We start from the raw sequence: 27180 nt of genomic DNA on the forward strand, positions 1-27180 counted from the left end.
TACCCCAAGCACTGTCAGGAGTAATTCCTAGGTGCAGAGCCAGGGGTAACCCCTGAGCACCTATGGGTATGGCTCAAAAACAAAACTAAAAGGAGTCCCAGGTGTTAAAGAGAGAGAGAGAACCTATAATAAGGTGCATACCTTGCACAAAGCTGAGCCCTATTTAGTGCCTGGCACTACCTATGGTCCTCTGAGCAATGCCAGGAGTGATCCCTGAGCACAGAACCAGAAGCAAGCCCTGAGCACCACTGGGTAGGGCCCAAACATACACACACATTTGGGGTCAGGGAGATGATTCAAAGTTCACAAGCTCTGCGTGCAGGTTCCATTTCTGGCACTGCATGATACCCCGGCACCACACGGAGGAATCCCGAAGCAGAGCTTAGGTGCCCCAGAGTACCACTGCATGTGGCCCCAAAAGGAAACAAAATATTGGTGTTTAATAAAGGATTGTTAAATGATTATTACATTTTATTAACTATTTTTTGGGGGAAGGTGGGGCTGTTACCCCTGCATGAAAATCGTGCACACTAATTCTTCGAGTTATCTCCCTGGCCCCTCAACAGCTACTTTTAAATAATGATAGGAATATGAAATAGGGAGTTAAGGAGTAGATGAGAATTTCCACATTCACTTTGTTATCGTGCAGTGTCAGGAATAAACTCAGGCTTCCTACATGAAAGGCATGCACTCCATCCAGGCCTTTAAGCTGTGTGTCAGGCCCAACTGTTACTTTTATTTTTTTTCTTTTTGGGTCACAATGCACAGGGGTTACTCCTGGCTCTGCACTCAGGAATTACTCCTGGCGGTGCTCAGGGGACCATATGGGATGCTGGGATTCGAACCCGAGTCAGCTGTGTGCAAGGCAAACGCCCTACCCACTGTGCTATCACTCCAGCCCCTATTTGGGGGTTTTGAGGAACCACTCCTAGAGCTCAGGGGCTGTTCCTAGCTGTGTGCTCAATAGTGACCCCTGGTGACGCCTGGGGGAATCATATGTAGTGCAAACTATCAAATCAAGGTTGAGCGCATCTCAGGCATGTGCCTTACCTTCTGTGCTATCTCTCTGGTCCCATTAGTATTTTTTAAGTAGAAGTCATTCTCAGCACTGTTCAGGGTCAACAGGCTACCCTCGCCAGTGCTGGGGAACCATGTAGTATTAGGGATCAAACCCAGGATTTTGAACATTGCAGGTATGTACACTACCATATGAGTTATATCTCTGGCCTCTTTACTGATAATTTGTGGGTTTTTTTCTTTTTCTTCTTTTTTTTTTTATTTTGGGTCACACCCAGCAATGCACAGGGGTTACTCCTGGCTCTGCATTCAGGAATCACTCTTAGTGGTGTTCAGGGGACCATATGGGATGCTGCGGATCGAACCTGGGTCGGCCGTGTGCAAGGCATATGCCCTACCCACTGTACTATAGCTCCAGCCCCCTTTTCACTGATAATTTAAATATTTATGCATTTTGAAAACATTCTATCAGTCCTCTGTGTGTACCAGATACTAAACAAATGTTGGGTAAATAACCATCAGAAGAAAGACAGTACCCTTGAGTGCTGAGGGGTAGCAAATGTTTTGGTTTACTGCTCCCCCTTTAAAAAACAAACATACCTCTTCATCCTCAGCAATGGAAAACAAATTATCTAATGCTTCCTTTTCAGCAGGTCTGACTTTAGGGGAGAGACTCTCCAAACAATAATAGTGAGTTTTGTTGAAATATTGAATGCAATCAAAGTGAAAGTAAAGTGAAATTTATTAGTTACACAGGCGGGGGGGGGGGGGCGCTAGGGGTGGGGGGGCTAGGGGCGTGGGGGGGTTAGGGGTATGGGAGTGCGGGGTGGAGCTATACTGGGATTCTTGGTGGTGGAATATGTGCACTGGTGAAGGGATGGGTATTCGAGCATTGTATTACTGAGATTTAAACCTGAAAACTTTGTAACTTTCCACATGGTGACTCAATAAAAAAATTTAAAAAAAGAAAAAAAAATAAAAACAAACAAAAAGCCACAACCACCCAGCATTCCCTCAGATATCTACCACTGTTAAGTGTGTACATAGAGTACAACGCCCACCCCCCATCCCTTTGCACCTGAAGCTATGGCCTGCCTTCTTCTCTCCCTCCCCACTCCCCTATTCCAGTGGGGTTTCCCAGAGGACAGTATTCCAATTATGGAAATCAGTGCTCTAGTGATTTAACAATGAAATAAATAACAGATGACAGAAAAGTCAGAGGCCAGAGATACGCAGCAGATGAGGTGCTGGCCTTCATGTGGCTAACCCAGGTCCAATCCCTGGCATACCCTATGGCCCTGTGAGCACTGTCAGGAGTGATCCTTGAGAGTAGAGTCAGGAGTAAGCCCCAAGCACAGCAAAGTATGGCCCCAAAACCAAATACACAAAAGATTCATATTAGAACAAAAAGAGTGTTTTTATCCTGTAAAGTGCTACACATGCACTTTTTTTTATTGAGCTCACCCATTTGTTGAAAAAGGAGACAAAGCCATATCCCTTAGACTTTCCTGTTGCCATGTCTTTTACCACACGGGCATCTCTGAAATCAGAAACAACCAGAAGTTTAGGTTTGCAAACTGTCTTGTAGCTGTCAAGTGAGAATTTCACATACAATTCATTTTATGTTCAACTGTCATTAAGATGAACCTTTAATGCAAATTCACCTTTAAGTCTATGAAATTTATTAGCAAATGAGGCTTATTTTTCAAACATGCAAATCAGTAACTTCATTTATATATATATGCATAAACTGCACAAAAATTGCCTCTTGCTTAGCAAGATTTTTAAACTTTCAAATATTAAGCATGGTGAAAGCAGCTACTCATATGAATTTAACCACTTTAGACCAATGACTTTCTTTAACCATGCAATTTATACTTTGCAATTGGGACCCACAGTATTACCTAATAATTAAAAATTAAAACAGAAAACAAAAGAAAAAGTTACATATTCCCTAAATTAATTAAATTATTTCACTTTCTGAGATCAATTTATACCCCCCTCTTGGACTCTTGATAAATTTTGAGAACTTGACATTTTCAGGAAAGCTAAATCAACGATGAAAAATACTACACACACACTTTAGTTTTAAACTATACAAGAAAAGATTTAATACTAAATTTTAAAATAGTAACCATGTAAGATTGATTGGAAACTAAAGATATAAAAGCAAAATTTTAAAAAGTCAGAAAGTAAAAAAGCACGCCAACATTTATCCACTGTGAACCGTAGCTTGTAGTTAGCCAGGGCAATTCTGTCCATTCTTCAGAGACACTCTGCAAAATAACCAGAGCCCTATTATTTGAGATTGAGTGAAAAACCCAGCCATGATAGCTAAAACTCCATACCTCAAAAAATTGGACTCAAATTGTGCTTCACAGGCAATCGGCTTTTAAGTTAGCAAGGCATGTCACAATGCTTGTTCTCTCAGGACACACGAACAAAACAGTCAACCATGCAATATAAGTTTGTATCGAAGTATACATAAGCATATTTTGATCAGCTTAGAAGTGATTTTTTTTCCCTTGGGGTTGGGGGGCTGGGGCCACACCTTGTGATGCTTGGGGATCACTCCCAGCAGTGGGACCCTGCGGTGCTGAGGATTGAAAAGGGGTTACCAGCCACAGGCAAAGCAAGTGCCTTAACCTCTGTACTATCCTGCCCTGTAAGTGATTCTTTTTTTTTTTTTGCTTTTTGGGTCACACCCGGCAATGCACAGGGGTCATTCCTGGCTCATGCACTCAGGAATTACCCCTGGCGGTGCTCAGGGGACCATATGGGATGCTGGGATTCGAACCCGGGTTGGCCGCGTGCAAGGCAAACGCCCTACCCGCTGTGCTATCACTCCAGCCCCCCTGTAAGTGATTCTTAAGTGTACAAGGTCAAAAAGACAAAGGTGGAAACTGAAAACTAAGAAGTCAATTAAAATACCATTTTAATGAAAATCTCCCAATTAAACTATATAGTACAAATACATTTAATTTAGTAGCTGAGACACTTCTATATCAGTTTTATCAGACTATCCTAAATCTGAGAAACAAGAGTTTAACGTGCTATGGTTTTGGCTCACATCTCACAGTGCTCACTACCAGGCTTGGTGCCTGAGAGCTGCTCTTGCAGTCCGTGGGGAACTGTGCAATGTCAAGGACTAAGCTGAGGTTTCCTTCATGCAAAGCATGCACTCCAGCCTGTAGAGCTATCTTTATGGCTCCTAAGCACTTTCTTGCACTACTAATATTTAATTTTTCAGTTTAACTTTTGGTTTGGCAGTCATGCTTGGCAGTGCTCAGGAGTCACTCCCGGCAGCATTCCCAGAAACATGAGGTGACAAAGACTGAACCTGGGCCTACCCCATGTTAATGTGTGCATTCCAGACTACTGAGCTCTCCCTGGCCCCTCAATGCCATTTAGAAGTTGGCTGCTTGAACCAGAGAAAGAGCACAAGGGCCTGAGTGTATGTGTTGCATGGTTCAGGAAGTCTGGTTTTAATTCCTTGCACCGAGCACCACTGGGAGTGAGGCCCGAGCACAGAACTAGGACCAGTCCCCAAACACCACCAGAGTAGCCAAAAATTAAAAAATAGCAGTAACAATAAAGCTGACCTCTTAGGGCCTGCAAAATGGCTCAATAGGTTGAATACATGCTTTGTACGTGAGGGCTGACTCCCTGGAGCCACTAAGAGCAGCCCATTTTTTTTTTTAAAAAAAAGGAAGTTTGTCTCCTACTTTTGTCCTTCCTTTATCATTATGAATTTTCATTTTTTTAAGTAGGCTTTATATCCAAAGGTAAAGCCCTCAAAAAATTAGTACACAAAGGCCTTTTAATATTTTCTTTTCACAACCTCTAACTTCGGGAAAGTTGTGAAGAGAAAGTAACTTATGCATTTTCATTTTCTTATCAAAGGAGCTACAACTCTTTATATGAAAAGCTCCCAAAATTCATCACCAACAATTGGCATTTACTTCTGGGGTCCTCACACTCTTCTCTCCATTGCTGGTCTATTCAAACCAAACCAAAGCTAGTGTTTCCTTTTCACTCTTCTAGAAGGAACAACAGTAAAGCAACCAGAAACTTAAAAAAAATTATTTTCTAAATTACACAATTAGGACCATGATCGTACTATAATCCACTTACAATTCTTATACTCTGAAATGGCATGCTTTTCACAATACTGAAAATTCTTATTCGTTATATTCATGATGAATACTACCTTGTGAGCTATTTATAAAAAGCCTAAAATGGATAATAACAAATGCAAACAGATAGTATTTCATGAAATAGTAAAAGGTATTGCTATTGCTAACAATAATAACAAAAGGGTCAATAGCTGGGAAATAACAGTAATTGTTGAGTTTGAATTGTTAAGGTTTTCTTTTGGGGGGGCGTAAAACTATGCTAAAACAAAAGTCATGGTATCACAGAATTGCCAAAAGGGCCTAAATCTCTTGTCACAGCACAAATTTACTAAATATTATGATCATGCTAGCAAAACACTTATATAAGAAACAATACGCACACAGCAAACTGTTTCTTAAAAACTAATGGAATGATTTTAAATGCACTAAATAACAATGAGAAGATAAGCCTTTACTGTTAACTGCTTGGATAGTCTCTAGACTATGTAACACATTACATTCAAGAGTTTAAAAAGTATTTAAAATTTATCTTTTGTTACTTACGATATTCTTCCAAATGGTGCAAAAGCAGCTTTTATATCTTCAGTTGTTATTTCTGGACTGAGATCACCAACAAAGACATGGAAATGATCTTATAAGGGGAAGGAAGGGGAAGTGAAAAGAAAAATAAAATTTTAGAATTTAAAAAGTACTAAAATTGATTCAAATAAAATATTCTTATAGAAACTTATGGATTAAAGTATAATACTATACTACATCTATACAAATCCTATCAATTTTAAGCATTATCAATCAAGATGATAATACAGGATTCTCCTAAATGACTGTGATGTATCTAACTGGAAAATGATAGTTACATTTCTATTTAGTCAATTATTATAGCCATCTAAGAAAATATGAGTTTTGCAAAAAAATTAATGACTGAATCACCATTCTAATAATAATTATTTACATTTATTCAATTTTCCACTATATTAAAGGTTTTACAAATATAAATAAAACAGTGGTATTGTGAATTATGTAGGCTAGATTGCCTCAGTTAAACAATTTACTGAAGCTAGCTATATACTTGGTTTAACCATATTTTGTGAAGAACAATCAAAGAAATACCTTGCATTGCAACAGTTTGATGTTAAAGTATTTGACAGTTTTCTCAAAAGCCAACAGTTTTGGTTGCCCAGACATTACACCACTCAGTTTATGTGAATCCATGTGCAAGTGAACTAAGACTGAAGGCAACAGAATGAAAACAGTAATCCCTTCACTTTAAATTAAAGCCATTAAAAATGCATTGGAGAGAAATAACGATCCCATACGTGAAGACTTTTTTTAAAAGATAATGCTCAAAAAAAAAAAAAAAGAAAGAACTTAAAAATTACACAACAGCTGCTTCAACATTTAAAAATGGATACATATAGCAATTCTGACAAAGTTGTATTTGTAAAGAAAAGTTACCCCTAGTTGGCAGGCCTTAAGCAAGATACTGGGTTGTCATTTGGGAAACACAGTGTCAGGAGCAAACTCAAGAATCAGAAGATCTGGGTATGAAGCAACCTCAAAGAAGCAGGGTATCTTGCCCTTTAGTTGGTGAAAGATTTCTAAGGCATCAGCTGCTACCAAGGGGGGTGAAATAGCACCAAAGTAGTGGAAAAACCACACTTGGCCAACACTGGGAAGAAGGGGGAAAAATATTGCCAGAGAGACAAATAGAAACATGACCTTCTCCCTCCCCTCTCCCCCCAATAGCAAACAAAAAAATTTCAAGTGGTTAGTGAATACCCTTTTCAAGAGATTTCATTTTATGTTTAAGAAGATACAATTACCTTGTGAACGCTGTGTGCTGACAACGGTACTACCTGATGACAAAGATTAGATTTGTTCTTAAATTTATTAACACAAACACATTCAATCATATCTTAGGATAACGATCAAAACATTACTGCAAACACATATGTTTATATGCTTTATAATAAAACTATGGTGTATAATAAAAACAAATATTCAAAGGGTATAAAATATACTTACTGCTTGTATCTTTCTTTTGACTGCTGGGGGTTGTTGCCCAATTCACTTTGACTTCCTAAAAAAAATTTCCACATTTAATCTCATGAAATAAAACTCAAAATCAGAAAATTAAAAGATGAAACATTCAAGAAAATCAGTTCAGTCCAAAAGTTATCATTTAGGGCCGGAGTGATAGCACAGCGGATAGGGCGTTTGCCTTGCATGCGGCCGACCCGGGTTCGATCCCCGGCATCCCATATGGTCCCCCAAGCACTGCCAGGAGCAATTCCTGAGTGCAAAGCCAGGAGTAACCCCTGAGCATCGCTGGGTGTGACCCAAAAAGCAAAAAAAATAAAAATTAAAAAATTAAAAAAAAAAAAACAAAAAAAAACAAAGGTTATCATTTAGCCTATACTTATCTATAAATAATACTGATAAATCATATATGTTTCTCTTTTAAGAATTCTATTTACTGGGGCTGGAGAGACAGTACAGTGGGTAAAGTGCTTGCCTTGCATGTGACCATCCTGGGCTTGATCCCTGGCATCACCTATGGTACCCTGAGCACTGCCAGGACTCAGGACTGATTTCTGAGTACAGAGTCAGGAATAAGTTCTGAATATTGCTGGGTATGCTGCCCTGCCATTCCCCCGCCCCTTCCCACCGCCCCCCCCCCCCCAGCCAATAAAGAGTTCTATTTACCTTTTCCTTTTTAAAAATTTTGAGTTTGGGGACCAAACTCACTAATAATCAGTTTATGCCTGGCTCTGAGCTCAGGAAATCACTCTTAGTGTGGCTCAGGGGACCATATGGGGTGCCAGGGACATAAATTGGGGTCGTCATTATGCAAGACTAGTGCAGTACCTGCTCTACCTGTCTCCAATTCCTCTATTTACCCTTTTCATCTGAAGTGTCGGCAATAAGGCAAGAATATAGCTCAGTGGTAGAACACTTGCCTAGTGAGGCTCTGTGTTTTAACCCAAAGCATTGCAAACCACAAAAAAAGTATATGAATGTATTTCTTTTGTGTTTTGGGGCCTCTTAAGAAATGCGCTGGGGTCCTGAGATTAGTCACAGGGCCACCGGCTATTACTAATACTTTACCCTACTGTGCCTGGGGAACCATGAGGTACTGGGTAGAACTCAGGGCTTCCGGCATGCAAAGCACACACACCAGCCTTTTGAGCTTTTTCCTAGGTCATATCTCATCTTTTTAATATTAAATAAGATGTTTGACAGTAGGTAAATATAATGCTTCTGAAAAGAAACAAAACTGGATGCAACGTAATACTTTCCCAGTGCCAAGTCACCTTTTGTAATGACGTTAGCTTACCTTACCCATTATCTTCCGCCCATTCATAGCAGCTAGAGCTGCAGCTGCATGACGATGTTCATAAAACTCCACAAAACAATATGGATCATTTCCAGCTGTCTGTTAAAGGAGAAACACAGATCAATTTTAAGTTTCATACTCCCATTATCTTAAAAATGTTTATGTATGTCAACCACCATACTCATGGAGAATAAGAGTCCATTCCGCGTGTAGATATTCAGGCAAGCATTTAAATGAACTATTAAAAAATTAACTTTCTGGAACCTGGGGATATCTATTGCTCAGTGACAGGGCTGGTCTTGCATGCAAGAAACTATGAGTACGTGAGGATAATCCCTAGCATTAGCCCACAAACCTAGTACAATCCAGGCTGCACTGACATTTGAAAATCTCAGACATATTTTATTTTCAATTTATTGCTATACCCAGTGATACTCAGTAGCTACTCACAGGAGCACTGGAGGGACCATGAGGTAGTAAAGATCAAACCAGGGCTTCCAGCATGTAAAGCATGGACTCTGATGGTGTACGAGTCAACTCTCTGGCCCTAGTACTATCATTCAATATCTGTGCTGCCACAACAAAGTGTGATCTTAGAAGCATTACAATCATGTGTGTCTAAGCACTGCAACTGTAGAGTGTGACCCTGTCATCACAACAACCCAAAGGGCAGGGAATGGGAGAGAAAGACCAATTTTCAGGGGCTGAAGAGATTGCCTTGCATGCTGCTGACTGGGTTCAATCCCCACGATCCCCTATGATCCCTCAAGCACCACCAGGATTAATAAATGTGGAGCTAGAAGTAACCCTGAGCACTACCAGGTTTTCTCTGTCTGGGGGTCATACCTGGCAGTGCTCAGGGGTCACTCTTCGTCGTTTTGGGGAACCACATGGGATGCTGGGGATCGAACCCAGGTTGGTCACATGCAAGGCAAGTGCGCTACCCACTGTGCTACTGCTCCAGCCTATAATTTAATCTTGTTAATAAACAAGTATCCTACGCATGGCTTTAGATAATTTCTCCTCACCATATCTTAAAGCCATAGAGCTTAATTTTACTAATCTCCTTTGGTCTCAATGCCTTGGTATTAATTTTTAATGATTTTTCTGTCCCTTCCCTGTTTTATTACTTCTGATTTTTGGTCCAAACCCAGGGGTGCTCATGGTTTGAATCAGGTCCTTGGTGTCTTAGGTTACGTTTTACTGATATTACTAGTACACAGATAGTCAGGAGGGACCTCCAAGGGTTCTGCCTTTACATGCTGGAGGCCTGCGTGCAGCCCTCAGCACTACGCTATCTCCCTGACTGCAAATATACACTGCTGAAGTTACGAAGCTGCAGAAAGTCTCAGTTGCTTTTCTTGTTTTTGGTGCAGTGTTCAGAGGACCCTGGGGTAGCTTTCAGGATACTCAGCCACCCAGACCTGGAGATTCGATGCTTGGGGCAGATGAAGGAATCAGCAAACACAAGGCAGTGCTGCTGGGGCCACGAGGGCAGCAACCGTGCTATGGTGCTGAGGCGACAGGAGGGGACTGAATGCAGGCTTCTGACCAAGCACTACCCTGTCCCCGCTGGCCTTGACTACCAGCTGGCACCAGCCTCAATCTTTTTTGAGTGTGCTCCCAGGGACAGAACCCGGAGCTCACGGGTGCAAAGGCAAATACTCTACTGCTGGGCTGTATCCCTGCTCTCGCAGGCCATCTTGAATCTGTACAATGAGAATAGGCTCTGAACACAGAAAAATAAAAGAATTGAAAGGTTTTAGAATGTGAAATTGATTTGATTTGTGTTCTTTATTTGGGGCTATACCCAGTGGTGTTCGGAGGCCACACTTGGGTCTATGGTGCTTGATGAACTTTATTAGAACCCAGGGTTGAGTTGCACACTAGGCAAGTACCTTAACCTTTGTACTATCTCTCCAGTCCCTGACTTTTTTCCCTTTTGGGGTTAGAGAGGGAGGTTGGGCCCACACTGGATAGTGCTCAGGGGATCCATAAGTGTCACTGGGGGATCAACCCCATGTCAGCAGCATACAAGGTAAACACCTGTTTTTTCTTTATTTTTTTTGGGGGGGGGGTCCACCTTGCAATGGCCAGGGGTTACTCCTGGTTCTACACCCAGGAACTACCTCTGGTGGTGTTCAGAGAATATATGAGATACCAGGAAGGGAACCAGGGTCAGCCACATACAAGGCTGTACTATTACTCCAACCCCCGTAGATACCTTTTTAAATTTGTGGGTCATACCTAGTGGTTTTCAGATACTACTCCCGGTGGTGTTAGGGGATCAAGTGCTAGAGATGAACCAGGCTTCCCACGGATCTAATAGGATGTCAGGGATCAAACCTGGGTCTATTGCATGCAAAGCAAGAATCTTACCTGCTGTATTATCTCTCTGGCCCCAGTCTCACTAGCCTTATATGCTATCTTCCCATTCCATAAGTGTGCACTTTCTAACATAAGAAAAAAATATGTTGCCAGCTCAGATGTATTTAAGAAGATTTTCTCCCTTTCCTGCTGGTACTCCAAGAAATTGAAGTTAGGGAGTTTTTGTTTGTTTGGGGGCCACAACTGGTTACTCTCAGGGTTTATTCACTCCTGGCTTTGTGTTCAGGAATAATTCCTGGAGGGGTGGAGGATCATACTGGGCTGCCAAGGACCAAGTCCGCAGCAGCTGCATGCAAGGCAAGCATCCTATTTACTGTACTCGCTCTCCAACTTGAAGCAGTTGAAATTTCTTAAATGAGGCCTGGATTTTTTATTTTTTTGTTGGGTCACACCTGGCTGTACTCAGGAATCACGCCCGGCAGGATTCAGGGAGTCTTATGGGCTGCTGGCAATCGAACCCAGTTGGCCGTGTGCAAGGTAAGCACCCAACCTGCTGTACTACTGCTCCAGCCCCAAGTCTGGATGTTTTATTATAACAGAAGAAATACTCAGTATTTTCATAGTAAGAAAATTCTTTTTGTTTTTGAGGCCAATTCTGCAGTGATCTGGAGGCTAATCCCAGCTCAGTGCTCAGAGGTTGCTTCTGTGGTTCTCAGGAACCCTGAAGTGCCAAGGATCACATGTGGGGCTTACACATACAAAGCATTTGATCTAGCCCTTAGAGCTATTTTCCTGGCCCCCAAAGCACAATATTTTATATCTATTTATGCAAAATAGCGAATGACTTTATTGTCCTTTTTAAAATTCACTGCATAATTCTTCAAAACAGAATTATTCCAACAGGAGACTAACTGAAAATTTAGATGATCCTAAAATAAACACTTTGTCTTTGTATAATTAAGACAAAGTATAATTAAAATAAGTCACTGATATTAATTTTTTTGAATATTGGAACAAAAAGGTAATCACAAAAGTGATGATACGTATGGGCCCAAGTGATATAGCGAGTAGGGAGTTTGCCTTGCACGAGGCCGACCTGGGCTCGATCCCTGGCATCCCATATGGTCCCCCAAGCACAGCCAGGAGTAACTCCTGGGTACAGAGCCAGAAGTAACCAGAGCATCACTGGGTGTGACCCAAAAACAAACAAACAAACAAAAAGCAAAACAAAAAAGTGATGATACTTAAGACTGTCTATTTGTTTTTTGAGTTACACACAGGGTTTATTTCGGGCTCTGTATTCAGAGATCACTTCTGGTGTGCTGGAGGTACCATAAGCGGTACCAGGGATTAAAGCAGGATCAGCTGTGTGCAAGGCCAGAAGCCTTACCTTTTGTACTATTTCCCTGGCTCCTAAGCTTTAATTACTTTTAAAACAGGAAATAATAATAGTTTTGAAACTGTGTAATTAAGGCTGCTAAGACAGATCAGTAATAGCCTTTCAAGGATAAGTCTGTGGACTCATGCCTGGCAACACCAACACACACACAGAGACACACACACTGACACAGACACACACTCCCATGCACACCCACACATGCTCTCTGCCTTGCATTTTGAATTTGTAAGACTCTGAATTCTATGCCTGGAGCCACAAAATAAAAAAAGAGTAACTTTTATGTTCAAATGAAAAAAATCTTAATCATGTACATTGCCAACTTTATATTCCAGAGAATCAAATTCATATATATGGAATATGGGTTTAAGTGCAATAGTGTAAATGGGCTGGGATTTAGACTTTAATAAACAGGCCCTCTCCCAAGTGTATACCTAACAGTGCTGTGCTTGGGAACCCATGCAGTGCTAGGGGAGGGGGGAGAGAGAGAGAGAGAGAGAGAGAGAGAGAGAGAGAGAGAGAGAGAGAGAGAGAGAGAGAGAGAGAGAGAGAGAGAGTGTGTGTGTGTGTGTGTGTTTATGTCTCTCTCTCTCCCAAGTACAGTGCTACTAGGAGCGAGAGCGAGAGAGAGAGAGAGAGAGAGAGAGAGAGAGAGTGCGTGTGTGTGTTCCCGTGTGCCCTACTGATGTGAGACACACACACACACTTCTTTATCAAAAAACATACAGATTTTTAAGTATGCAAATAAAATACTTAAGAAGTACAATGGGCAGGGGCTGGACAGATAGTACAGTGGGTAGGGTACTTGCCTTCCACACAGCTAACCTGGATTCCATCCCTGGCATCCCATATGTCCCCTAAGTACCACAGGGAATAGAGCCTGGAGTAACCCCTCAGCATTGCTGTGTGGCCAAAAAACCCCAAACTGTACAATGGGCAAAAACAGTTGTTCAATCTATGCATATTACATGTAGATGACCCTACTATACTAGAAAAAAGGCTTGATATTTTAAAATCTAAGACAAATTACAGTGACCATGCTAAGTAGCTACTTTGGATTCTAGGGCTGGAGATGGCTCAGAGGGTTGCAATACATGCTTTGCATAAATTGAAACTGTGGGTTCGACTCCCCGAATTACATAGTCCTTATGCACTGCTCCAGGTATGGTCCCCCGAAACTGAGAGGTGTGGCTCCCAATTAAAATAAATTTTAAGGGGGCTGGAGTGATAGCACAGCGGGTAGGGCATTTGCCTTGCAAACGGCCGACCCGGGTTTGATTCCTGGCATCCCACATGGTCCCCCGAGCACGGCCAGGGGTAATTCCTGAGTGCAGAGCCAGGAGTAACCCTTGAGCATCGCTGGGTGTGACCCAAAAAGCAAAATAAATAAATAAATAAATAAAAATTTAAAAGCATAAGATCCAAACAAAGGGAGAAGGGATGTAACTAACTCAGTGTTAAGAATGTCTTAGCAGGGGGGCTGGAGAGATAGCACAGCGGGTAGGGCGTTTGCCTTGCACGCGGCCGACCCGGTTCTAATCCCAGCATCCCATATGGTCCCCTGAGCACGGCCAGGGGTAATTCCTGAGTGCAGAGCCAGGAGTAACCGCTGTGCATCGCCAGGTGTGACCCAAAAAAAAAGCAAAAAAAAACAAAAAACAAACAAAAAAAATGATCTCTCAGGGCTGGAGTGATAGCACAGCGGGTAGGGCGTTCGCCTTGCACGCGGCCGACCCGGGTTCGATTCCCAGCATCCCATATGGTCCCCTGAGCACCGCCAGGGGTAACTCCTGAGTACAGAGCCAGGAGTGACCCCTGTGCATTGCCAGGTGTGACCCAAAAAAAAGCAAAAAAAAAAAAAGAATGTCTTAGCAGGGGCTGGAGTGATAGTACAGTGGACAGGGCATTTGCCTTGCACGCTGCTGACCCGGGTTCAATCTCCACCATCCTATATGGTCCCCTGAGCACCGCCAGGATAATTCCTGAGTGAAGAAACAGGGCTAACTCCTGAGCATCCAGGTGTGACCCAAAAAGCCAAAAAATAAAATTAAAATCTAAGTATTTTAAAAAAAAAAAAAAATCCTCAGCACTCCACAGGGTCCCCTAAGCACCACCAGGAAAATTCCCGAGTGCACAGCCAGGAGTAAATCCACCACTACCCCCCAGCTTCTCCGGGGCATGACCCAAAAGCAAAAAAACACAAAACAAACAAAAAAGTGGATCTTGGAATCAACCCAGAAATCCAACAGGTAAGTGGATGAAGGTATGGTATATAATACAATGGAACACTATGCTGCAAGGAAGGATGAAATCATCCAATTCACTACCACTTGGATGGAACTAGAGAATATTATGTTAAGTCAGAAGAAGGACAAATACTGGATGATCTCACTTATCTTGTATCTTGTAGTATACAGAATAAAAGTACAAGGTAATGCAAGGTATCAAAGGGTGACACCGAGATTACCCTGGACCACGGATAACAGGAATAAGGGCAAGGAAAGAAAGAAATCGAGGTTCAAAGAGACATACAGGGGCCAGAAGCCCTAGGCATACTGGCAGTGCAGAGGGGAGAGAGGGAGAGAGGGAGGGAGGAGAGAGGGAGAGAGGGAGAGATGGAGAGAGGGAGAGAAGGGAGAGAGGGAGAGAAGGAGGGAGGGAGAGAGAGAGAAACTGAGACTGTCCAAAGAGACAGACGGGCAAAGGACCTTGGGCACATTGGTAGTGTAGAGGGATTTTGTGTGTGTATGTACCAAGAATCAATACCATTGTGAGTATAAGATCCAGACAACACCAAACTTAAGAAGATGCCTGTCAGGGAGACACACTGTAGGGTGAAAGGGAGCCGGGACATGGGGGTTCCAAAGGGAAGTTGACACTGATGGTGGGATCGGTGGCAAAACACTGTAACTCGGGGCTGGAACAATAGCACAGCGGGTAGGGCAAACAGCTGACCGGGGTTCAATTCCCAGCATCCCATTTGGTCCCCTGAGGACTGCCGGGGTGATTCTTGAGTGCAGAGCCAGGAGTAACCCCTGTGCATTGCCAGATGTGACCCAAAAAGCAAACAAAACAAAACAAAAAAAAAAAACCACTGTAAATCGCAATGCTTTAAAAAAAAAAAAAAAAGGAATGTGTATCTTCCATGAGGCCCTTGGTTATTATTTTTTAATTGTTGCTTTGCTTTTTGTGTGGGGCCACCTCAGTAGTGCTCAGGATTGGGGCATGCATTCCAATTTTTGAGCTACCTCTCTGTCTCCTAATGCCCTGGACTAAATCCTAAAAAAAGAAGAAAAAATTTATTTCTGTTTAGCACTAGCACTGTCTTTTCATTAACAACAACAACAAGAACAACAACAACAAAAAGGTCTTTTGGGGGCTGGGAGATAGCTCAGGGCGCTAGCGTGCGTGCTCTGCGTGCTCGGAGGCCGGGTGCGATCCCTGGAGCTGCCTGGTCTCCCAAGCAACACACCAGGAGGAGCTACCAAGCACTGCCAAGTGTGCCTAAAACCAAAAACCTTTATTCTTTGTGTACATTTATAGTTTATTGCTAACCCCAAGTAGGTAGATGAAGGAATTAAATCCATCCTTCATCCCTTCATCCCTCCCTCCCTCCCTCCCTCCCTTCCTTCCAGAGAGTGTATGTGTGTATGAAGGAGGTCACTGCTGATACTGCTGAGGATCAAAGCCAGGACTCCTGCGTGCAAAGCAGCAGACTGAGCCATCTCTCCGACCCTAAATTACTTTTCTATACTGGTGACTGCCTAAAGCAAGATAAAATTTGGGGGCTGGAGCGATCGCAGAGCGGGTAGGGCGTTTGCCTTGCACGCGGCCGACCCGGGTTCTAATCCCAGCATCCCATATGGTCCCCTGAACACCGCCAGGAGTAATTCCTGAGTGAAGAGCCAGGAATAACCCCTGTGCATCGCTGAGTGTGACCCAAAAACCAAAAAATAAAAAACCAAAAAAAAAAAAAAAAAGGAAGATAAAACTTGAATCATGTCTTTAAAAAACAAAGCCGGGAAGACTGTACCAGTTGTAAAGCTCTTGCCCTGCATACAGCTGACCCAGGCTTTATCCCCAGCATCACAGAGGCTGCCTGAGGAAGATCAGGGGTTACTCCTGAGCAGAGTCAGGTGTGGCTCAAATATCCCTATAGAATAAAAATAAATAAAAACAAAGGGCCAGAGACAGCATATACACAACATCCTGAGTTTGATTCCAGCATAGCAAAAGAAAACAGTAATTTCCTAATACAATAATGGAATTTCTAGATTAGGACAATTAACAGACAATGCTGATGCCTCGATGCATCTTAAAACAATAATTAACTCTATTCTCTTCATTATTTAGAAACAGATTAACAGTTACCAAAAAAAGGAATCATTACAAATTCACTAAAATCCCTATAAACTTAGAATTATAATTTGAGTTACTAGAAATACATATACAAAAAATAAAAATAAGAAGAAAATTAACTAAATACCCTTACATCCATAATCATTTTGCAGTTTTTACAAGGTCCGATTTGGCTAAAGAGCTGGAGAATAAGAGCTTCTGTCACATCTCTGGAAAGGTTACCAACATATCTGAAACACAAAGAAAAACAATTTACCATTCAAAATTTGCCTCTTTTGAATCAGTTTTTTTTTTTTTAAACCGAAGGAGATGGAGCAATAGTACAGAAGTAAGGCACTTGCCTTGCATGTGACCGGCCTGGGTTTGATCCCCAACATCCCTTATGGTCCCCTGAGCCCAAGGAGTGATCCCTGAATGCAGAGCCAGGAGGAAGCCCTGAGCACAGTTAGGTGTGGCCCAAAATCAAAACGAAACAGGGGCTGGAGAGAGAGTATAGTGGGCCAGTGTGCCTGCCTTGCACAAGGCCAACCGGGGTTTGAGTCCTGGCATCCTATGTGGTCTCTGAGACTGCTAGGAGTAATTCCTGAGTGCAGAGCCAGGAGTAACCCCTGAGCCATCACCGGGTATGGCCCCAACCCCCCCAACCTCCAAATATAGTAAAATAAAAATCCCCCCAATTGGGGCTGGAGCGATAACACAACGGATAGGGTGTTTGCCTTACATGTGGCCAACCCAGGCTTGATTCCCAGCATCCCATATGGTCCCCTGAGCACCGCCAGGGGTAATTCCTGAGTGCAGAGCCAGGAGTGACCCCAGTGCATCGCCAGGTGTGACCCAAAAAAAAAATCCCCCCCCAAAAAAAGTTGTTTACTGGAAAACAATCTTTGTCTTATACAACTTGGTTATAGTTTTGAAAAGTTTGGCAAAGGCTGGGGATGGAGCTCAGTGGTGGAGGTTTTGCCTTGCGTGTGAGGTCCTGGGATCAATCCTTGTCACGACAAATAATAGTAATATGAATAAAATATATTTTCTTAGCAAAACTTCAAAATAGTAGAGGGGAAGCTAGTTTACTTGGGGGGTTGGAGGGGGATTTGAAAGATGATCAGGAATCATTCCTGACAGTGCTTGGGGACCATATCGGGTGATGGAGATCAAACCTGGGTAGGCTGCCTGCCTGGCAAGCGACCTTCCTGTTTTATTATCTTCCTTTCCCCTAAAAAAAACCTTTTGTCAAGGTTTTGCAAAGTAACTTGTTGTCCTTAGAAAGATAAGCTTTAAACACTGGCACATTAACGAACTGCTGTACTTATACAGAAGATTTAATATAAGCAATCCAGGAAAGCTTTGCAATGTTGTTTTTAGACTGGGTTCATGCTTGCAACTTCTTATTACTGCAAATAAAGTTTTCCTCAACTTTTAACTCACACAATTCCACTAGCACTGTCCCATTCAGGTAGACTTTGGTTTACACAATAAACATCTTTTCCTATTTTTATTACTGTGAAACACATTATGCAGTGCTAGCGCAAGCTGACCCCTGTGCAAGTCAGCAGAGCTGATGCTGGGGTGTGCAGGTACATGCGGTGGCAATGAGCAAACACAGGGCCTCGTACATTCATGCCATTTGGTCTATCATATGAACCACATCCCCAGTCCTAAAAATTATGACTAATTTATGCAAAGAGTGAATTTATAAGCCCATATTACCAATATGCTTTTTATTTAAAGGATTATTATTTTTTAAAATTTCCCTTCCTGGGGCCGGAGCGATAGCACAGCAGGTAGGGCGTTTGCCTTGCACGCGGCCGACCCGGGTTCGATCCTCGGCATCCCATATGGTCCCCCAAGCACTGCCAGGAGTAATTCCTGAGTGCAAAGCCAGGAGTAACCCCTGAGCATTGCTGGGTGTGACCCAAAAAGCAAAAAATAAAATAAAATAAAATAAAATTTCCCTTCCTTTCCCTTTGTTTTTGTGACAATTGCTGCACATACTTGTTTGTGGCACTGGGGGTTCAAATGGCAGTGTTGTCAGATCACACTTGTCATATGGGAAAATGCCAACTTTCACCTCTTGCTTGCAAAGCAGATTTGTTGCCATCAAGCTATCCCTTCCCTTGGTCCTTTAAGGGCTGAGTTGCTTTTATTTTTGTTTTGTTTGGGGTCCACACCCAGCAGTACTCTGGAGACCATGACCTCTCATCACAAAACATCAACACAAGCCATAAATTATAGATTCAATTCCTTTTTTCCATTTACTTGTTCAACAACTATGCACAACACTTACCACAAAGGCACTGGAACAGGTTAAAAAGGCAAAGGCAAAGTCAGAGAGGATAGTGGGGAAGGCAGACTGACTTGCACACGGTCAACCTGGGTTCAAACTGAGCACCATATACTGTCCTGTGAGCCATGCCAAGAGAGATCCCTGAGTAAGCCAGGTGTGTCCCCAAAACCAAAACCAAACCAAACCAAAAGGTGAAGGGAGAAGCATGATTCTCTCTTTTCTTTTTCCTTTTTGGGTCATACCCAGCAATGCTCAGTGGTTACCCCTGGCTCTGCACTCAGGAATTACTCTTGGCTGTGCATGGATGGACCATATGGGATGCCGGGGGTCTAACCTGGGTCGGCTGTTTGCAACGCAAATGCCCTCACCATTATACTTACATCACTCCAGCCCCAGAAGTGCTGATTCTTAAGGAACATGCACATTTAAACAACTGACAACAACATTCAAAACTAACAGTAAGCTATTCAACAGCACTTCTCCCAGTACGAAAGATTATTTTTTGTTGTGTATTTTGGTTTTGGGGGCCATATATGGCAGTAGTCAGGGCTTACTCCTAGCTCTGCACTCAGGAATCACTCCTGGCGAGCTCAGGAGACCAGACGGGGTGCTGGGGATCAAACCTAGGGTGGTTGTGTGTAAGGGACATGCTCTACCCACTGTACAATCACTCTGGCCTCCCAAAGATTATAATTATCTCAAGTTTTTATTCTGAAAATCAGTAAGGGGAAAAATTAAGACCTTAATTTTTAATAGAAAATCCAATAGAATATGATCTAATGATTCTAAAGGAAAAAGCTTTTGTTGCATTACAAAATGGCAGTTGGTGGGCCAGAGTGACAGTACAGTGGGTAGGGTGTCTGACTTGCATAGGACAGACCTGGGTTGGATCCCAGGCATCTTATAAGGTGCCCTGAGCACCAACAAGAGAAAGTCCCGAGTGCAGAGCCAGAAGTACATGGTGTTGCTACGCGTGGCACAAAAACAAATTTAAAAATTTAAAAAAAATTTAAAAAGGGCTGAACAGACAGTACAGAAGGTAGGATGCTCACCTTGCACATGCCAGGCCTGGATTTGACCCTCAGACCCACATGCCACATGTCACCCATGTACCACAAAGATTGATCCCCAAGTTTAGAGCAAGAATAAGTCCTGAGCACTGCCAGGTATGCCTATCCCCCAAATAAAAAGAAACAAGAAAACTGGTAGTCAAGAGATTTAGACAATTAGTATTATATTAACAAAAACTATAAGCCCTGTTGAAATAACTGACTCATGCAAGATTCACGAATGGATGAAATCATTAGGTAAAGGGTTGGTGTGATCATTACCAGAGTGCCCAAGTTTTCACACGCATTACTCAACAACTTTGAAGGAAAAACACTTTTGAGCCTTTTGAGTGTTTACCACTCTGGCCATTCCACTTTACAGATGGACTGTGGGGCCAGAGCAATAAACAGTACAGCAGGTAGGGCACTTGTTTTATAAGCAACCTACTGATTTGATCCTTGACATCCCATATGGCCCCCCGAGCACTGCTAGGAGTGATTTCTGAGTGCAAACCCAGTAGTTTACCTCAACACTGCCAGGTGTGTCCTCCAAACAAAAAATGTCTACATATGAATTATATCACCTATAAAATATTCTAAAAAACGGTCTACTTTGAATCTGGTCAAGCTTAAATTTAGGTATGTTTACAGGGGTTGAGGCATATAAAAGTTTTAGAGGTCACGGAGACCAGAATGATATAGGGCATTTGCCTTTTAGGGTTCAATCCCAGTCACCCTTAAGGTTCCCTGAACTTACATAGAGGGACTGCACTCATTTGTGGAGTATAAAATAACATCACATGATGCTGACACCCAAGGACAGTAATACAAGGACCAGGGAGACTGCCCCATAGCTGGAAGACTGTTTCATGAGCGGAGGGGAGAAGGCAGATGGAATAGAGAAGGGATCACTAAGAAAATGATGGCTTGGAGGAACCAGTTGGGATGGGAGATAGATGCACACCGAAAGTAGATAATGGACCAAACATGATGACCTCTCAGTGTCTGTGTTGCAAGCTATAATGCCCAAAAGTAGAGAGAGAGTATGGGGAATATTGTCTGCCATAGAGGCAGGGAGACGGTGGGAAAGGGGGGTTATACTGGGGATATTGGTGGTGGGGAATGTGCACTGGTGGAGATATGGGTGTTTGATCATTGTGAGATTGTAACCCAAACATGATTCAATAAAATTTTAAAAATTAAAAAAAAAAAGTTCCCTGAATTTGCCAGGAGTGATCTGGCAAGACCTGAGCACTGCCGGGTGTGGCCCCCAAAACCAAAAAATAAAATAAAATTTAGGGGCAAGATAGATAAAACCATGGGCAAGGTGCTGTGCTGCCTTGCGTGAGGCCAACCTGGGTTCAATGCCCCAAGTCCTGTCAGGAATAAGCTAAGCATAGCTGGGTGTGACCCAAAACCAAAAAATAAAACCAGATGTAGAATATAAGAAAACCTGTCTGATCTCTTTAAAAAGGAAAGGGGGGAGGGCAGAGTGATAATACAGTGGGTAGGTAACTTGCCCTCTACACGCCTGACCCAGATTTGATTTCCACCCCAGTATCCCCTATGGTCCCCTGAGCCCTGCAAGAAGTGATCACTGAGTGCAGAGCCAGGACTAAACTCTAGTGTGGCCCAAAAACCAAAGGGAACAAAAATTACTGGGTCAGAGTACAGCAGACAGGGCACTTGCCATGCACAGTGAACCTGGGTTTGATCCCGAGCACTGCCTAAGGTTGCCCAAGCCCTGCACAGCGTGACCCCTGAGCAGAGAGCCAAGAGTATGCCCTGAACACCACCAGATAGCTCCAAGGGCTAGAGAGCATACTCTGTGTGCCTGAACCCTGGACTCTATCCCTGGTATGAACTCCCTAACACTGCACAAAAACACCCCCAACCAACTAGCCAGGGGGAGAAAAAAACACAACTTGGGGCTGGAGAACAAGGCCTTGCACTGACCTCCTTGGGTTGATCCTCAGCACCCACACGGTCCCCCAAGCTCCACCAAGAATGTTATCTGAGCACAGAACCAGAATTAAGACCTGAGCACCGCTGGGTGTGGCCCCCAAACCAACAAAACAAAAACCACCCCGCAAAATAAAAACTACGGTCTGGGCTTTTTTTTTTGGGGGGGGGATGGTCTGGGATTGGTATTTGGACTACACTTGTCAATACTCAGGGTTTACTCCTGGGGCAGCTAGAGGACCATATGGAGTGCCAGGGATTGAACCAGTCAGCTGTGTACAAGGCAAGCTTAGCTTTAGCCCTTGTACTATCTTTCCAGCCCCCACAAAGCACTAGATTATGTACTGCTTTCTATTTATTTACTTATTATGGTCTGTGATAGTCTATAAAACTTTTAGTAGCCTACACTAGCTTGGAGCCTCTTTGAATGGACTCTGAGCACAGAGAAATGCCTGAGAAGTGTCTTCCATAATTTGCTTTCTACCTTAAGAATTACAAAAACAAGGGGCTGGAGGAATAGCACAGCGGGTAGGGCTTTTGCCTTGCACGCGGCCGACCCAGGTTCGAATCCCAGCATCCTATATGGTCCCCTGAGCATCACCAGAGGTGATTCCTGAGTGTAGAGCCAGGAGTAACCCCTGTGCATTGCCAGGTGTGACCCAAAAAGCAAAAAAAAAAAAAAAAGAATTACAAAAACAAAATTTCAAATTAAAGAAATAAAATAAAATTCTGTGCAAAAATATCCAGAGTAAAAAGTGACCTCTTGTTTTTTGCTCTTTATTAGGAAGTTAATGACTAATACCTAGTTTAAGTTTTTTTGAGGGATGGGAATGGCAAAACCAGGGATTGTGAAGCCAAGTATGCACTTTACCACTGAGCTACATTCCTTGCCCCCATACCTCAAAATTTAAAAACAAGTCTATTTGTAAATAAAAGCTTTGGTTTGAGACAAAAGCCCAAGTTATATATATATATATGTATATATATATGTATGTATATATATATATGTATGTATACACACACACACATATTGGCAGGGGAGGGGGCGGGGTTTTGGGCTACACCTGGCAGTGCTCAGGACTATTACTCTTGGTGTGTTTAGGGGACCATATGGACCGCCAAGGTTCAAACCAGGGGTGGACATATGCAAGGAAAATGCCCTATCCACTACATAAAAAATAACTTGAGTGTAACAAGTGTTATAGTTTGCAGAATATTCTAAACATTCTTTTTTTTTTTTTGGGGGGGGTGCAACACACCCAGCAATGCTCAGGGATTACCCCTGGCTCTGCACTCAAGAATTACTCATGGCAGTGCTCAGAGGACAGGGGATCAAACTCGGGTTGGCCGTGTACAAAGCAAACATTGTACCCACTGTATTAGGAACTCCAGTTCCTAACATTCTCATTTTTATATTATTCTTGGGGGAGACTTGGGGTCACACTGGGTAGTGCTCAGGACTTACTCTTACTCTGTGCTAACAAATTCTTCCTGGTGGTGTTGGGAATGACAGATACCACATGTGGGGCCAGGGGCAGACTAAGGTCAGTCACATGTGGTTTAATACTATCTACCTGACCAGACATTGTTCTAGGATTCTTATTTTGTTTTTAGGTCACACCAGGGGATGCTCAGGAGTTACTCCTAGCCCTGCACTCCGAAAGTGCTCAGGGGACCAGATGGGATTCTGGGATCAAATACAGGTTGGCTCATGCAAGGCAAGTGGTCTAGCCACTGTGCATATGATCTTTCTGGGCCCTTTATGATTCTTCAATCACATACTTTGTCACATACTACTGTTTCCAAATCTAAAGGATGTCCTATCAAAAATGTGGATTTATGTTAAATGTGTTGTAAGTATTTTTTCCTTTTGGCTGTCAAGTAATTTCTTTCGTACACTTAAAGAAATCCTCATTCTATGATAGTCTAAGATTGAAAAGTCTCTGAAGTGTCACCTTCATAAAAAAAAATAGGCCAGGACAATTAGGCACTAATGCTGGACAAAGACAATAGGCTAAAGGAGAGATTGAAGAGAACTCATTTTGGTGAAAAATATTAGTGGACTCCCCAATTCAATGCCAGAGGCTAGCACCATATCCTTCCTGGGATGTTCTATGGACTGACTAGAACCATGAGCCTGACAGTTGTCTTTCTTTTCTGAACATTTTCTATAGCATGTTCTCTAAATTTTCAACAAATTCTGGGCATACAATATGTATTTAATATTTTTAACATATTCCTTGCTGCTTGCATTCAAGAAAATTCTAATACACAAATAGAGCAGTTGCAAGCCATGGTGCCCTGGCATGTCTACTGGACTACTAAACAAAAGCACAATTTTCTTACATTTACATGTAGTTTTTATTTTTCAAAATTATTTTGGAATAATATTAAATTATCCCATTTTTAGCTGTTCCAATGACCTCTGAATTGAAGCAGTCCATGTTGATATTTAATATGTCACCTCTGAGATCATGTGCCAATCTTGTGCAAACTGGAAAGTAAAGACAGGGAATAGAATAAATTAACTATTAAAGAAAGTAGACTAAAGATTGCCTTTCTTGGACAACTGGGCAATTATGACTGTGAATTGCTTGTCAGTTAATATTATATTAGTACAGCTTCCTTAACATGAGAACTGGATTCTCCTAGAGAATGTCCTTATTAGGATAAATATGTGGTAAAGCAAGAGTACTTCTCAAATGGTTAAAGCTAGAGGCCAGCGGAGCGATAGCACAGAGGGTAGGGCGTTTGCCTTGCACGCGGCCAACCCGGGTTCGATCCCCGGCATCCCATATGGTCCCCCAAGCACCGCCAGGAGTAATTCCTGAGTGCAAAGCCAGGAGTAACCCCTGAGCATTGCTGGGTGTGACCCAAAAAGAAAAAAAAAAAAAAAAGCTAGAGGCCAGGAGCAGGCAGGGCGTTTATTTGCCTTGCATGTGGCCAACCCAGGTTCAATCCCTGGAATCCCATACAGTGTGCCCTCCCCCCCCCCCCAAAAAAAAACAAGTCAAATGGTTCAGCTAAAAAAGCAGTGTCAAGGAGGTAGTCCAGCAGCAGGTAGGGCACTTTTCTTGCACACTCTGAACTCAGGTTGGATCTCCAGCATCCCATATGATCCCCCTAGGCACGTTCAGGAGTAATTCCTGAGTGCACAGCCAGGAGAAACCCCTGAGCATCACCAAATGTAAACCCAAAATCAAAAAAAGAATACATAAGGCAAATCTGGCAATTGGCAAAGCCCCATAAAAGTACCTTAATCTTCAATGTGCTGTTTTCATAACTTTTCTTTTTTTTTTCTTTTTCCTTTTTGGGTCACACCCAGCGATGCTCAGGGATTACTCCTGGCTTTGCACTCAGGAATTACTCCTGGCAGTGCTTGGGGGACCATATGGGATGCCGGGGATCGAACCCGGGTCGGTTGCGTGCAAGGCAAATGCCCTACCCGCTGTGCTATCGCTCTGGCCCCTTTCATAACTTTTCTGTAGTTTTATATTTTCAAAATAAAAACTATGAGAACATTCCATGGAAAGTCATTAATACTGACAGTGAAAACAACAATTTATGCCGGCACTGAATTTCCTATTAACACAGATCTTTGAAGCTTGGTAACCAAGTTCAAGTAGACAAAACTGGAATCCAAAAACCTAGAAAAATTAACCAATAAAGAATACGCTAATTATTACGCTTACGTCATAAGCATACTGGCCCAGTATGGTCATGGGTTCCTGCTAAAAAAGGGGGAAAAAATGTACTCAATGTTATACTGAACTGAGTTTGCATTTGAGTTAGACTCTGGATAAAAATACAAAATTTGGGGGTCAGAAATTTAATACAGCAAGCAGGGCACTCTCCTTGCACATGGCCAACCTGGGCTTGATTCCTAGCACCCTATATGGTCCCCTGAACACAGCCAGGAGTGATTCCTGAGTTAAGAGGCAGGAATAATTTGTTGGGTATGGTCTCCAAAATGAGCACAGAAGGGAGTGTGAAGCAGAATCTGAAGAGGACTTGTGAAAATTTGAATGAAAAGCTTTTCTGTAATTATAAATTCTGTAAGAGATTTTATTTATTCATCTTACTTATGTAAGGCTCACTCATAGGGTCCAGGACCTATGGAACACTGGAAATACTATAAGTATATGTTAAAAAGATAACACTGTTCTCTCTCATAATTTAATATTACAACAGCAATTTATTTCATTTCCCCTGACTAGTTCAGGAAGAAAATTTTGTCTTATTCTATTAACAGTTGTGTGCACTGCAGGAAAGAGGTAGTCTGTTGCATATGGCTGAAACCCTGGAATTATGACCTTTATTACTGTACCACCTACACTGGTGGAGACTTTATAATTTCTACACCAGTCTAACAGAATGTATTTAACTACGAAGGAAAACATCCTAAGGCATCCAGGACTGCTCTCATTTTAAACTTATTTTGCAACAAACTAACATTTTAGATGACTGATATTTTGTTAATAAACCTACTTACTGATTTCATTCTCATATGCCATATCCATTGGTAATTCCTGTTGCTCTAGTTTCAAAATATACCCAGAATCAAAAGACTCCTCACAATATTTCCAAAGTACTGCAGATAAGGAACTGAACACTGGCAATCAGCAACTTAAGGTGATGCTGAATGCTCATTTGTGACAAAGAGGCATTTCCATGAACCAGGTTAAGCAGACAGGTGAAATTCAAACTGACACCAGATTTTGCCTTCAAGAATGAGTCTTGATACACTGTTTGGAATTGTACCAGTTTTTAAAAACAAATTTATTGATCACTTGTCATGGACCAGACAATGTGTAAAACCATATTAAACCAGTTTTTAAAAAAAGCTGGCAAAATCTAGGGATTAGTAGCGTAGCTGCTTATAATTAATCTAGATTGGTTTAACTAGACAAACTGAAGTTTTGGTTGAGGGAAATTGAAGGAAGACAAGGAGACTGTAAGGAAATGTTAAAGCAGTTCTATTTTGATTCAAAGATTGTTGGGTGGGGTGTTCTGGTGTATGAAAGGCAAAATAAGTTTGAAGTGTAAGAGTTGAAGACTTAGAGCTAGAGATAGCACAGCAGGTAAGGAGCTTGCATATGGCAGACCTGGGTTTGATCCCCAACACCCCATTTGTTCCATCTCCCTGCAAGCCCATTAGCTCATCCCTGAGCACAGAGCCAGAAAGCCTGAGCACCATGGAGTGTTCTTCCAAAAGCTGAGGACAGAGTTGCAGGATCAAGAACAAAAAGGTATTATGATCATGGGTGAGTTCCTTAAACTGTGAAACTTAAGTTTTTCCTCAGCTGCAAAAT

The 27180-nt window shown here is 42.4% G+C and overlaps 1 protein-coding gene across 7 annotated transcripts in view; it reads right to left on the reverse strand.

The window, feature by feature from the left end:
• Positions 1–27180, reverse strand: part of TIA1 (TIA1 cytotoxic granule associated RNA binding protein) — a 41685-nt gene that overhangs the window by 12189 nt on the left and 2316 nt on the right. For 4 of the 7 annotated variants that reach the window (XR_008627260.1, XR_008627261.1, XM_055120689.1 and 1 more), the window contains exons 2-7: positions 16707–16803; positions 8491–8589; positions 7179–7233; positions 6977–7009; positions 5697–5784; positions 2482–2557 (exon numbers count right to left, since the gene is read on the reverse strand). Coding sequence is in view for 5 of the 7 variants with exons in the window: in XM_055120689.1 (XP_054976664.1) it covers positions 2482–2557; positions 5697–5784; positions 6977–7009; positions 7179–7233; positions 8491–8589; positions 16707–16803 (448 nt within the window). In the remaining 2 variants the exon portion in view is untranslated. Of the gene's footprint in view, positions 1–2481; positions 3294–5696; positions 5785–6976; positions 7010–7178; positions 7234–8490; positions 8590–16706; positions 16804–27180 lie in introns of those variants that run through there. The other 3 variants (XM_055120690.1, XM_004609143.2, XM_055120691.1) reach the window with 2 other exon arrangements.

Source organism: Sorex araneus, chromosome X (genome assembly GCF_027595985.1).
Source record: "Sorex araneus isolate mSorAra2 chromosome X, mSorAra2.pri, whole genome shotgun sequence".
Lineage (NCBI taxonomy): Eukaryota > Metazoa > Chordata > Mammalia > Eulipotyphla > Soricidae > Sorex > Sorex araneus.